Here is a 14,347-nt window from a genome sequence, read left to right as displayed (position 1 = left end):
AGTTGTTTTCCTTGAAGGAACAGGCTCACTTTGCTCAGTTTTGAGAACGTGCTTGCCAAATACCCAGCTCTTAATAATCATACTTTCTCCATCACTATTTCAAATAATGGGATTTTGCAGGAAGGAAGCAGTGAGTTCAGTTCATAAGTGAGACAGTTGCACTAGGGCTTTTTCTAGAGATAACCACCATACGGTGGTATGCAGTAAAGTGCTTCATATATGGTTTCCTTTTTGTCACAGAATATGAAAAAGATATTTAAGCATTGAGAGTTCATAAGGTTAATAATTTTACTCTCATCAGGGACACTTTTCAGTGAAACTTAAATTCTTCAGTGAAACCATCTTTTTTCAGAATTTTAATTCCAACTATGAATACGTAGCAGAGTGTAATAGTAACTGTTAGCATAGTTTGGAGCCACAGACTTAGTCTGTGTTAAGTTATTGGCAATTTCACCCATTATGCTTTTGCAGTTTTAGTACAAGTGTCCACACAATGGAAAAGGCAAAGAAGGTTTTGGTATTATTATAAAAATAATTTTTACCTCATGGACCTGTTGATAGGGTCTCAGGGATCTCAGGGATCTAAGTGCCCCACTTGGAAAACCACTGTCCTATGTGATCATTCTGGATCTGATAAATGTTAGCTTAGGAGACTTCATGGTTTTGGACTGAGTAGTTGTAGGCAAAATCATTAATTAGAAGGTTTTAATTCTGAAGTGTCTTGAAGCCTTCCCTTTCTATCATATCTGAAGGTACTCACTGGCTCTAGTGGTACAAAAGAAAGAAGTACCACTGAGGTCCTGTTCACACTTGCTCTTGATTGTTCATGCAATCATTTGGCAAACATATATTGAGCCCTACATCTTGCTTTGTTTTGTGCTGATGTACTAGATCACTCAAGACTGGGTAATTAATAATGAATAGAAGATTTTGGCTCATACTTCTAGAGTCTGGGAAGTCCATATCAAGGTGTTTGCATCTATCAAGGGCCTTCCTGCTGCATCATCCTCTAGTGGAAGGTGGAAGGGCCAGGAGTGAACAAGAGGTGGCAGAACTCACCTGTTTATAGTAGCAGAAATTCCACTCCAAAGGTGGATCCCTCTTAAAGATCCATCTCTTGTACTGTATTAATGGCAATTAAATTTCAGCATGAGCTTTAGAGGGGGCAAACATCCAGGCCTACCACGGGCCAGTTCTCTGCTCTGGTGCAGTGGCTCATACCCTACTTCACACAAACCACCGACACTAACTTCCTACTGCAGCTCCAGCATATGACCACAAACTTGGTGGCTTAAGACAGTAGACATCTATTACATTATATTCCTGGAGGTCTTACTGGATTAACATGAAGATGTTATCAGAGATGTATTTCTTAACAGAGGTTGTAGGAGAGAACTCCTTTCTTTTCCCCTTCCAGCTTTCACAGGCCCATTGCATTTGTAGTTCTTTTTCCTCCATCAAAGCCAGCAACGCTGCATCTTTCTAACCCTTCATCATCACATCTCTCTGATCACAGCAGAGAAAGGTTCTCTGTTTTTAAGCATTCATGTGATTAGTTTGGACCTACTCAGATAATTCAGGTTTATCTCCCCATCTCAAGATCTATAGCTCTGATCACATCTGCGAAGTCCCTTTTGCCATATCAAGTAACATATTCACAGATTCTAGGGCCTGGGGCATGGGCTTCTTTGGAGGCCCATAATTATTGTACAGTCTTAATAACTGCATATTGGATATTTGTTAAAGGAATGAAGGGAGGATTCCATTCCACTACTCATTCTTAGAGCCTTGATCTTCCCTGATATTAGATGCTAACTATTTTAAGAGTTAGCTGAGGTGCACCTCTTCCAGGATTTAGGTGTGTTTCTAAACTAAATGTACACCTCTGTTAAAGAACTTATTTCTAATACTGCCATAGCAGTTGATTCCTACCACTGTTCACCAGTGAGCTCCTTAAATTTTGTGTCTTGCTTTGTTCTTGTATTTCCAGAGCATAGCACAGGCTTTGGCACATATTGTGTGCACAATTAATATGTATTGATGTATTTGTTGATGCATGAGTACATCCATGATTATCTTACACATACTAATTTATAGTTTTGCATATTGCTGGAGTATATAAAAATAAGCCCATTGCCCAAAAGAAACAGAGTGGCTTTAGTTACAGGAGTTTAAAGCCTTGTGACAGGTTTTAGGTAAGTGATGTTTTGGTGAAGAAGGCCCTTGGGCACTTTCTTGGGTCCTCACTGGCAACATCCCATATGCCTGTGCACACCGTGGCTGGGAGGAGTTTCAGAGATAGGTTCTGTAGCCATGGCGTGGAGTTTCGACCACTGTCTCCAGGTTCTGGCCTCAGAGAAGCAGGTGTGGGGCCAGCCTGGCCTGGCCTGCCCTGCAGTCATATGGAGTATGCTGCTTATGCCAGAACAGAGACTAAGCTTCTCAGAGGTGTTTTAATTCAGCCAAAAAGTCAGCTTTTCTAAAGATAACACATTTTACACAAGGCTTTTGTGTGGAGTCATTGGGGACTGATTCAAGAACAACAGGAGCTACAGACTGCAGACAAACAGAGGTCTATTCACTCTAGACTCAGCTCTAGTTCCCTGCTCCTACTAGGAAGCCCATTTATATAAAGTGACTGAGAAACTTCATCACAGGTACTTTACAAAGAAGCCATTTTCCCCTGACTGGTCATGGCTTGCTGCGCTTCTCTGTTTTCAGTGGTGGTATTTAATAATGTTTATTTTTCCTTTGACCTTTTACTAAGGGCTGCAGTTGAGTTCTGAGGTGTAGTTTCAAACCCAGTATTTGTAGGCTCTTTCCCTCCTTTGAGACGACTTCCTATTCCTAGAAGGTAGGCTGTTCCTCCATCAGCCCTCCTGGTGGGGGAATGGTAGCAATCACAGTTGATATTCATAAGGGGCTTTGTGCCGAGCACTGGGCTGGGTGGCTTACTTTTGTCATTATATCTCCAAAACAACCTGATGAAGCAAATCTGTGATTGTGTATTCCTAAATAAGATAAGGTATTTTCTGCTAAATTAGTCCTCAGGAAAGACGGTGTCACCTTATGTTAGAATCCTTCCAAAGACTGTGCTAGTGCTTTATTCTAAACCACAGAGTAGTTGAAACAATTTGTCTCAATGTTATACACATGTTGTTTTGTTATCGCATTGCCTAATAATCAGGTATTCGTGGTGCTTTTTCCATTTTACAGATATAGCTTCTATATAGCCTCCACCTTATTATTATAATATTACATTGCTGTAGTACATTCCTTAAAACTATGGAACCAACACGGGTACATTAATATCAACTATAAACTCCAGACTTTTCAGATTTTATTAGTTTTTCTTCCTTTTTTCTCTGATCTAGTATCCCATACAGGATGCCACATTACATTTTGTAGTTATGGTTTTTTAGTCTCATTGGCTATGTGACAGTTTTTCAGTTGATCCTTATTTTTCATGATCTTGACAATTTTGAGGAGTGTAAGTCAGGCATTTTATACAGTGTTCTCAGTTGGGATCTGTCTGATGTTTTTGTTATGGTTGGGCTTGAGTTATGGGTCTGGGGAAAGAACACTGCAAAAGTGAAGTCCATGGTTAGGGTTAATAATATGACACCACTGGTTATGTCAACCTTGTTCTCCTAGATAAGGTCAAGTTATTTTGCTCTTGTCTTTTCTATATTCTCTTCTTTAGAAACAAATGACTATGGACATATACAATTGATTCGGAGAAATAAGCCCCATCTCCTAAGGAGAGAGTATCTACATAAGTAATTTGGAGTTTTTAAAGGAAGGCTTGTCTCTTCTCCACATTTATACTTATTGATTGATGGATGTCTTTTATATACTTTATTTTTATTAAAAATTTTTTGTTAGTTGTAGTTGGACACAATACCTTTATTTTATTTATTTATTTTTATGTGGTGCTGAGGATTGAACCCAGCGCCTTGCAGGTGCTAGGTGTTAGAGTCTGTAAACAAGTCAAGATGGCGCCTGGCATTTTGCAGAGGGAGTGGTTTGTGAGCCATTAAGTGTGGAGATTCCTTATTGGTTGACTGCTGTATCTAGTTTATGATAATTAAGATAAGCTGTGTGGAATGTATATATACCCCTCCTGTCCTACAATAAACGGCTCCTACTCCTGCTGTATCAACGTACACAAGTTGTTCGTCACCTCCCGGTTATTTTGCTGCAGCCGGACTGCTGCAGATTGTGGCCCGTACCGGGAGCCCCGGGACACTCAGGGGTAAGTGACGAAAAAATGCTGCCCATCCCTAGATAGGACGGAAGCAAATCTGCTCGTCCCTAGACAGATAGGGCGAGAGGAAAAATGGCCATTTCGAGAAAATGGAGAGGATTGATACAGTATGTTTGTGTCTTGTTTTGTCTCATTGTATTGTCTTTGTGATGAAAATATGGAAGGGGTATTAAGTAAATTGATAAGGGAAAGAGGCACCCCAGTGGAACCAAGAATAGTTAGGGCATGTGTTGACAGAAGCCCAGGAACTCTAGTCAGAAAGAAGAAAGTTCAGAGGAGGAAGGATTATCAGGAAAAAAGTTGCAGCAAAAGGCTATTACTGAATACTTTTCGTTACCAGAGGGTGCGTGAATCAGCGCGCGGCTGCCACGTGCTCGAGCCGGTCATGGCGCAGCAAGGACTTTCCAAGCAGTGGCAGCCGTCTCTTCCCTGCCCCCTGCCCGGGGAGCGGGACGCCACTTCGAGAGCTCAAATCCAAACCTGACCCGGAGGCACAGTCTCGCAGGCTCTTGCTCCCTGTGCCCAGTGGCAGTTTGAGTCCGGAACACTCCTGGACTCTCCCTGGGGCCATCTGGGGCTGCCTGGGAGGCTGCAGGCGGAAGACGGGATTTTCTTTAGCATCATTGCCGGAGTTCCTGCCTTCATCCCAGTGCCGGTGAGGACGAGGGTGGAAGAATTTTCAGTGTTGCTGAGAACTGGACGAAACTTCGGATCAAGCTAGCTGCCTGCAGAACTTACCTGGACTGTGATTTAAGCTAGTTTCCTACAGAACTTACCTGAACTGCTTTACCTGGACTGAGACAACAAACTGTAATCTACAACAAATTGTAACTCGGTATCTTTGCAAATGGTGTCATTGCTGGCATAATTTTTCCAAGGGCTTCTTGCATGGAGCCATCAATTGGCTTGGTATTGTGGCATTTTTGTATCCTCCCCTTCCGCTTGTAGCAGATTATTTGTGGTGTTTGTGTAAAAACCACTATGGTCGTTATTTAAATTAAACAAAAGGGGGAAATGTTAGAGTCTGTAAACAAGTCAAGATGGTGCCTGGCATTTTGCCAGAGGGAGTGGTTTGTGAAGTAACTCCAGCGAGCCATTAAGTGTGGAGATTCCTTATTGGTTGACTGCTGTATCTAGTTTATGTTAATTAAGATAAGCTGTGTGTAATGTATATATACCCCTCCTGTCCTACAATAAACAGCTCCCACTCCTGCTGTATCAATGTACACAAGTTGCTCGTCACCCCCCGGTTATTTTGCTGCAGCTGGACTGCAGCACTAGGTGAGTGCTCTACTGCTGAGCCACAACCGTAGCCCGTATTGTATACTTTAGGTTTAAACAAATACAACTGTTGTTCAAATGACCCCAGCTTCAGTCATTTGGAAGTCTTTTAGTTGATTCCTGTGTCTTTTTGACAGGTTCTGATTCTTTCATTTTTTGAGCATTTTCTTGATTTCTGCCTCTAACGTTGGTTCATCTTGTGTGTTTCCTGCACCATCTCTCGAATCATTCATTTTTCTGGAGATCCTGGGCTTCTTTTCTTGGAGAATGATATTAGAAACCAAGGTCTGGCTACCAGATGTGCTTATTGCTACTGAGGTGCCATCACTTTCAGATCATTTCAGTGGGCAAAATTAGGAAATGTGCCAACCCACATTACACATGCACCTTTAGCTATTTCTGAACTTGTTTATCCACATCTATGGTAAAGCTTTTCTTTGCTGAGCATTTAAATTTTGCTGAGTAGTGAATATTAAGAATACAAAGTGCTGCCTTCTACTACCAATGCTAAAGTAAAAAAAGGAAGGGGAGGGAGCGAAGAAAATGAAAATGAAGATCTGAGCAAAATGTCACTCATTGCTCTACCCTCCTCTAGTCAGATCATGTCATTTTAGAGATGAAAAGATCCCAAGAAATCAAGGAACTAGTTAATGAAAGAATCAGGATTGGAATCTCACTTTCTGAAATGGAATCTCTCTCTCTTTTTTTTCCCCACCATACTTTATGCCTCTGGTTTGTATTCTTGGCTTTGTGTTCAACTTAATTTTTGGTTTCTGGGGTTGCAATAAGCAGATTTCAAATGTAAGTTTTGAAATTGGTGTGTAGCATAAGTCTGCTAGAGTCTCACTGAGGGGGGATTCTACACTCTGGCCCCTATCATAGACCAGTGACTTACATGAAGTCCAGAAAGTCAGATGGTAGTGTGTGAAAACTTACAAATGATTGATGATTATCTTACCCTGGTTTACTTTTTCAAATGGTCTTTTAGAAAAACTTTCTACTCTGGGGAGAGAACCACAGGGCTCCTATAGGTTAGATACTTAGGTATATACCTGCTTTTTAGAAATGGGATATAAAGCAATGATGGGAAGTGCTCACTGACATCCAAGGAGTTGGAGAGTCAAAAGCAAAAATGCAAGTGGCAGTCTTCGTGGCCCTTTTTGAACAGGTCAACCATATGGCTCCTTTTGTTTAAATTACTTTGGCAGCTAGTAAAGTAAAGAAAGAGCCCCTGAGGTTTCCTCTCTAGACACTCTGGGCGATGGGACAGTCATAGAGTGCCTGCAGCCTTTCGGCCTTGTTACTTGTGAGGAGTGTATTTGTTTATACTTGGTAAATCATCCCTGTCACCATATGCCAGTAAAATCTCTGTTCTTTTCCATTTTTACCTTATCCAGTCCAAATACTTAGCATTTTGTTTTTGAGCGGTACACTACGAACATCCAAGACTTTCAGTGGAAATAAATGGCAACAGATGTACTTCTCTGTGTATGTCTTTATGTGTATACAAAATATAATTGGGAACCTTAACCTCAACATGATCTATCCAAATTTGTCCAGGTGTAGAAATGACTAGAAAAGCTCACTTGGCGTGCTCATTCCAGTATGGAACAACATTCAGCTGTTTACTGTTAACTTTCTCTTGAGAGTTTCTACAAGTCTTTGCCCTTCCCAGTACTCTCTTCTTCACCTGGCTCGACCTATACAAAATAGTGGCTGCATATACATGCACACATGTACATGACATATACACACCCCTGAGGCCCCATGGCACTTACCACTGGCTACTGCACTATGTATTTTCTTCTTTAGCTTTTTAATTATCTGTTTCTCCCATTAGAATGTAAACAACATGAAAGCAGGGAATGTTTGCTCACTGTTATATCCTTAGACCTAGAATAGTAGCTGGAACTTAGTAGGTGCTCAGAGAACACTTCTGAGGTAAGTTGCAAGTTGTAATAATTTGGCCCCTGATCTGAATATAAATACAAATAATGGAATTTAATTTTATGGGGCTGTTTTATAAGTGAAATTAAATTATGAGTTTTAAAATTAGAATTTGTGTATTCACCAAAAATTTATATTAGGATTGAGTGTAGTTCCTTGGGAGTTAAGTAGTTTCTAGTAATGCAATGCTATAATCACATTAAAAAAATTTGAAAATTCTCTGCTAAAAAATCACTGAAAAAGTTGATGGAGAGATAAAATATAAATTTTTAAAATTTTAAGGTGAACTACCTTCACATTCACTGAAACAAATCTAGAGCCTTAAGTGACATTACTCAGTTTTACCCCTTATTCTATTAATAAAATTTAGCAGAAAATGACTTTGTTGTTGTAAATATTTTCTGAGCAATATTTTCCAGAGTGTGTTAAAAAATAATATTAAAGAATATGGAGGCTTGGGTCCATCCTGCCACTAGCAGACACCCAATGGAGCTCAGGTCTAGCCCAGATCCTCCTCTGCCCACCTGCATGAGACCCAGGCCCAGGGTAGGTCTGGGTCTGCCAACCCCCCACCCCCACCTAGGAGCCCAGGCCTAATCCACCTCCATCTTGGGACACTCAATAATACAATCAATAACTTAGACTTAACTGACATGTAAAGAACATTTCATCCTTCAACAAGCAAATATACTTTCTTCTCAACAGCACATGGATACTTCTCTAAAATAGACCATATAATATGACACAAAACAATTTTTAGCAAATACAAAAAATAGAGATACTACCCTGCATTCTATCAGATCATAATGGAATGAAACTAAAAAACAATGACAAAATAAAAAATAAAAGCTACTCTAATACCTGGAGACTAAATAATATGCTACTGAATGATCAATGGGTTGCAAAAGGAGAAGATTCAAAAATTCTTAGAGGTAAATGAGAACATTGATACAACATATTGAAATCTTTGGGACACTATGAAGGCAGTACTAAGAGAAAAGTTTATTGCATGGAGTTCATTCCTTAAAAGAAGAAGAAATCAACAAATAAATGACCTAACATTACACCTCAAATCCCTAGAAAAAAAAGAACAAACCAACACCAAAATTAGTAGAAGCAGGAAATAATTAAAATCAGAGCTGAAATCAATGAAATTGAAATGAAATAAACAATTGAAAAAATGAGCCTAGATGCAAAAATTCTCAATAAAAACAAAAAATTGGTTCTTTGAAAAAATAAATAAACTTGATAGACCCTTAGCCATGCTAACGAAGAGAAGGAGAAAGAAAACTCAAATTACTAACAGACATTATGAAAAAGAAAATATCACAACAGACACTACAGAAATACAAAAGATATTAGAAACTATTTTGAAAACTTGTACTCCAATAAAATAGAAAATATCGAAGGCATCAACAAATTTATAGAGTCATATGGTTCTCCCAAATTGAATCAGGATGATATACACAATTTAAACAGATCAATTTCAAGCAGTGAAATAGAAGATGCCATCAGAAGCCTGTCAACCAATTAAAGCCTAGGACCGGATGGATACAAAGCTGAGTTCTACAAGACCTATAATGCAGAACTAATATCAATACTCCTCAAATTATTTCATGAAATAGAAAAAGAAGGAGCACTTCCAAACTCTTTCTATGAGGCCAATATCACCCTGATTCCAAAGCCAGACAAAGACACATCAAAGAAAAAAAAAACTTCAGACCAGTATCTTTAATGAACATAGATGCAAAAATTCTCAATAAAATTCTGGCATCTCGAATACAAAAAAAGAAAAAAAAATCTAAAAGATAGTACACCTTGATCAAGTGGATTCATCCCAGGGATGCCAGGTTGGTTCAACATACAGAAATCAATAAATGTAATTCATCACATCAATAGACCTAAAGATAAGAATCATATGATCATCTCAATAGATGCAGAAAAAGCATTCAACAAAATACAGCACCCCTTCATTTTCAAAACACTAGAAAAACTAGGGATAACAGGAACCTATCTCAACATGGTAAAAGCTATCTATGCTAAACCCCAGGCCAACATCATTCTAAATGGAGAAAAATTGAAAGCATTCCCTCTAAAAACTGGAACAAGACAGGGATGCCTTTTTCACCACTTCTATTTAACATAGTTCTCAAAACATTGGCCAGAGCAATTAGGCAGATGAAAGAAATTAAAGGGATATAGATAGGAAAAGAAGAATTCAAATTAGTACTATTTGCTGATGATATGATTCTATACCTAGAAGACCCAAAAAACTCCACCAGAAAACTTCTAGAACTAGTAAATGAATTCAGGATACAAAATCAAAACCCATAAATCAAAGGCATTTCTGCATATCAGTGACAAATCCTCTGAAAGGGAAATGAGGAAAATTGCCCCATTTACAATAGCCTCAAAAATAATAAAATACTTGGAAATCAACTTAATGAAAGAGGTAAAAGACCTCTACAATGAAAAATACAGAACACTAAAGAAAGAAGTTAAAGAAGACCTTAGAAAATGGAAATATCTCCCTTGTTCCTGTGTAGGCAGAATTAATATTGTCAAAATGACCAAACTACCAAAAGCACTATACAAATTTAATGCAATTCCAATCAAAATCCCAATGACATTCCTCACAGAAATAGAAAAAGCAGTCATAAAATTCACCTTGAAAAATAAGAGACCCAGAATAGCTAAAGCAATGCTTAGCAGGAAGAGTGAAGCAGGTGGCATCACTAAACCTAGAAGATCCAAAAATTCCACAAGAATACTTCTATAACTAAGAATATATGAATATATATGAATTCAGCAAAGTAGCAGTATATAAAATCAACACAGATAAATGAAAGACATTTCTGTATGTCACTGACAAATCCTCCGAAAGGGAAATGAGGAAAACTACCCCCATTTACAATAACCTAAAAAAAAATACTTGGGAATCAACAAAAAAGGTAAAAGAACTCTACAATGAAAACTACAGAACACTAAAGAAAGAGATTAAAGAAGACCATAGAAGATGGAAAAATCTCCCTCGTTTTTGGACAGGAAGAATTAAATTTGTTAAAATGACCATACTACCAGAAACACTATACATATTTAATGTAATTCCAATCAAAATCACAATGACATACCTTATAGAAATAGAAAAAGCAGTTATGATATTCATTTGGAAAAATAACAGATCCAGAATAGCTAAAGAAATTCTTAGAAGGAAGAGTGAAGCAGGTGGCATCACTATACCAGACCTTAAACTATTCTACAGAGCAAAAGTAACAAAGCCAGCATGGTATTGGTGCCAAAATAGACTGGTAGACCAATGGTACAGGATAGAGGACACAGTGACAAACCCATATAACTACAGTTATCTTATATAAGACAAAGACACCAAGAACATATATTGGAGAAAAGATAGCCTCCTCAACAAATGATGCTGGGAAAACTGGAAATCCATATGCAACAAAATGAAATTTTGTCTCTCACCATGCACAAAACTCAACTCTAAGTGGATCAAGGACCGGACCGAGGAATTAAACCAGAGACCCTGTACCTAATACAAGAAAAAGTAGGCCCAAATCTCCATTATGTCAGATTAGGTCCTGACTTCCATAATAATTCTTCTATAGCACAGGAATAAAAATCAAGAATAAATAAATGGGATGGATTCAAACTAAAAATCTTCTTCTCAGCAAAACAATCAATCAGTGAGGTGAATAGAGAGCCTATATTTGGGAAGCAAATTTTTACCACACACATCAGATAGAGCATTAATCTCTAGGGTGTATAAAAAACTAAAAAGAATCTTCATATCAAAACAACAAATAACCTAATTAATAAATGGGCTAAGGAATTGAACAGACACTTCTCACAAGATGATATACAACCAATCAACAAATATATGAAAGACTGTTCAACATCTCTAGCAATTAGAGTAATGCAAATAAAAAAAAATTCTAAGATTTCATCTCATTCCAGTCAGAATGGCAGCTGTTAAGAATACAAACAACAATAAGTGTTGGTGAGGATGTGGAGGAAAAGGCACAGTCATACATTGCTGGTGGCACTGCAAATTAGTGCAGCCAATATGGAAAGCAGTATGGAGATTCTTTGGAAAACTGAGAATGGAACCATTTGACCCAGCTATCCCACTCCTCGGGTCTGTACCCAAAGGACTTAAAAATAGCATACTGTAGAGACACAGCCACATCAATGTTTATAGCAGCACAATTCACAATAGCTAAACTGTGGAACCAACACAGATACCCTTCAGTAGATGAATGGATAATGAAAATGTTGTATACATACACAATAGAATGGTATTCAGCATTAAAAGAGAATATCCAACTCCATCCTTTTACCTGCAAATACCATGATTTTAATGTTGTGCTAAGTGAAGTTAGCCAATCCTCCAAAACCAAATGCCAAATGTTTTCTCTGATACAAGGAGGCTGATTCATAATGGGGTTGTGTGTGGGGGGGAACATGGGAGGATTAGATGAACTCTAGATAGGGCCAAGGGGAGGGCAGGGAAATGTGGGGGTTCAATGGGGTAGGAAAGATGACGGAATGAGATGGACATCATTACCCTAAGTACATGTATGAAAACACGAATGGTGTGACTCTACTTTGTGTACAACCAGGGATATAAAAATTGCCCTCTATTTGTGTAATATGAATTGAAATGCATCCTGCTGTCATATATAACAGATTAGAGTTTTAAAAAAAGAGTGTTGCAAAATCTGAGGTGATTCTATAAGGGAGGGTCAGCATTAATTTGTGTGTATAGATCTGCCATATTTGTTTATTTTTAAAAAATTACATGATTTTACAATATATTATTTTTATTTAGAATTTCAAGTGTCTGAAATACTTAACATTTTATTTTTAAAATTAGTGGACTCTTGTTTGTTTAAGCAATAGTAACCAGCCATTTTACAAAACTAGAGCTCACAAAACAACAACTTTTACGACAAACTTCTTGCAATATTCTCTCTAGGACAAATAAACATAAATTAAAAACAGTGTGGTCAGTGAGAATCATAGACTTGTTTGCAAGCTATTTTTGGACTAATTGTGGTGCATAAATTGTGTCTTTGTATGAGATTGACATATTTTCCTATTATCACTTTCTATTTCAGAGCATTGGGGAATCATCAATGTCTATTGTATTAAGTCAGCTACTACCTATGATTAAGCCTTCAACCCAGAGGACCAATGATGACTATAACCTTGAGGAGCTGCTGATCCTCCTCATATATATTCATTCTGTCACTGGAGAATTTGTGGTGGACAAAGACCTGGGAGATACTGAAGAAAAAGTGAAGAAAGCATTGGCTCAGGCTTTTTGTGAGGAGTCCGAGTTGTCACCTTTGCTTCAAAAAATTACAGGTCAGTGTTCGACAAAGTTATAGGACATAAACACCAATGATATAGAAAACAGAGTTAAAAGTAAAGGCTATTTCAAGAAGAGGATATAAGCATCTCCCTTGGCATCATTCAGAATCTCTTGAGGCCTGAGGAATGCCAGCCACCTGTAGAGTCAGGTTTTCACTGTGGTGTTTTTCTTTTCTAGTTGTGGTAGTGAAATGGCTTTCTTTCTAAATGAGCATCAGAATTCATTTTCCTTATGAGAATAATGTTGTATTTAAGGAAAAAAAGAAAATGTGGCACATCTTATACTAAGGGTTTCTATTGCATGTTTTTCTTGAGATTGTCATTTCAAACTTAACACTGTTTTTTTTTATTAAGATGTTATACAATGTTACAGGGTTGAAAATTGCCATTTTCAGGAATAGTCTCATATTTTGTCTTTTCATACTTCATTTCAATTTGAATTAATTGTTATTATCCCAAATGATGCCCTAACATTACAGTAAGTAGTTTATGTCAGTTTGGGGGAAATATATAATTAAATAACATAACATCTGTTTTCATTTCCAACAATACCTATGATATAACTCATAAAAACACCCATTTGTGTATGTTGTGTCAAATTCAAACTAGTAGTTTGGTTAAAACATATTTCTATTCCTATGGATTGAGCCCAAGTCTGGGAGTGAGAAGTTATTAAAACTTATGTGTAAAACATCAGTACTTTAAAAACAGCAAATTTCCCTTTGTTCATGTGTACGTGTGTATGTGTGTGTGTGTGTGTGTGTGTGTTCAGATGCATACAGACCTCTTCATTCAGAAAGGCTCAACTGAAGAAGACTGAATATCCTCCACTTTCCCCTTGTCCTGTGTTGGTTCTCCCTGGGAAAGCCTCCAGACTATTCAGAACTGTGTGCCATAAACCATGGTGTCTCCTGCATATGTGCTTTATTTTGTGCCCACTGCTAACCTTTCCTGTGGTTGGTTTTGGAAAGTGAAACCCTGATGAGATGGAAACCAAAGTTTCCACAGAAATGAAACATTTCCTTGCTTAGAATAGAGACTGTTGGCCAGCTTCAAATCTACTTGAGCAAAACTTGTGGAATTTGTTTCCATTTCATTAAGTTCAGCACTATACGTGATAAAATGGGTTTGTTTGGCTATAAATGAATATTGACTTAAGAAGATTTAATATGGTTTGTACAGTACTTAGAACAGAGCTTTAATTTAAAGTAAATTTTAATGCTAGGTGAATTTAATTGGAAGTTCTTCTTAAGAGCATAATTTCAGAAACAGACAACAAAGACGATATATTTTAACTGAGGTCATTTGGATAGATTTTTATAACGTTTGTATGTTTCCATGTTATTTTTGGAAGTAATGTCATGCTGTAAGAGTGTTCTTTTAGCATTCACTAAAGGTGTTCATTGACACAACAGTTCCTTTTTTATTAGTTTCTTTATTCATGGTTGTTCAGAATATTGC

The 14,347-nt window shown here is 37.7% G+C and overlaps 1 protein-coding gene across 2 annotated transcripts in view; it reads left to right on the top strand.

Annotated features, from left to right (window-relative positions):
- Scfd2 (sec1 family domain containing 2) overlaps nt 1-14,347 on the top strand; it is a 412,892-nt gene that overhangs the window by 144,975 nt on the left and 253,570 nt on the right. For both annotated transcript variants that reach the window (XM_046460660.2, XM_046460615.2), the window contains exon 5: nt 12,631-12,880. In XM_046460660.2, the coding sequence (XP_046316616.1) occupies nt 12,631-12,880 (250 nt within the window). The remainder of the gene's footprint in view (nt 1-12,630; nt 12,881-14,347) is intronic.

The sequence above is a fragment of the Marmota monax genome, unplaced genomic scaffold (assembly GCF_021218885.2).
Source record: "Marmota monax isolate L192 unplaced genomic scaffold, Marmota_monax_Labrador192_F-V1.1 WCK01_AAM20220418_F8-fsc00025, whole genome shotgun sequence".
Lineage (NCBI taxonomy): Eukaryota > Metazoa > Chordata > Mammalia > Rodentia > Sciuridae > Marmota > Marmota monax.
The sequence above is the reverse complement of the archived record's forward strand: the minus strand, read 5'-3'. Positions and strand labels throughout refer to the sequence as shown.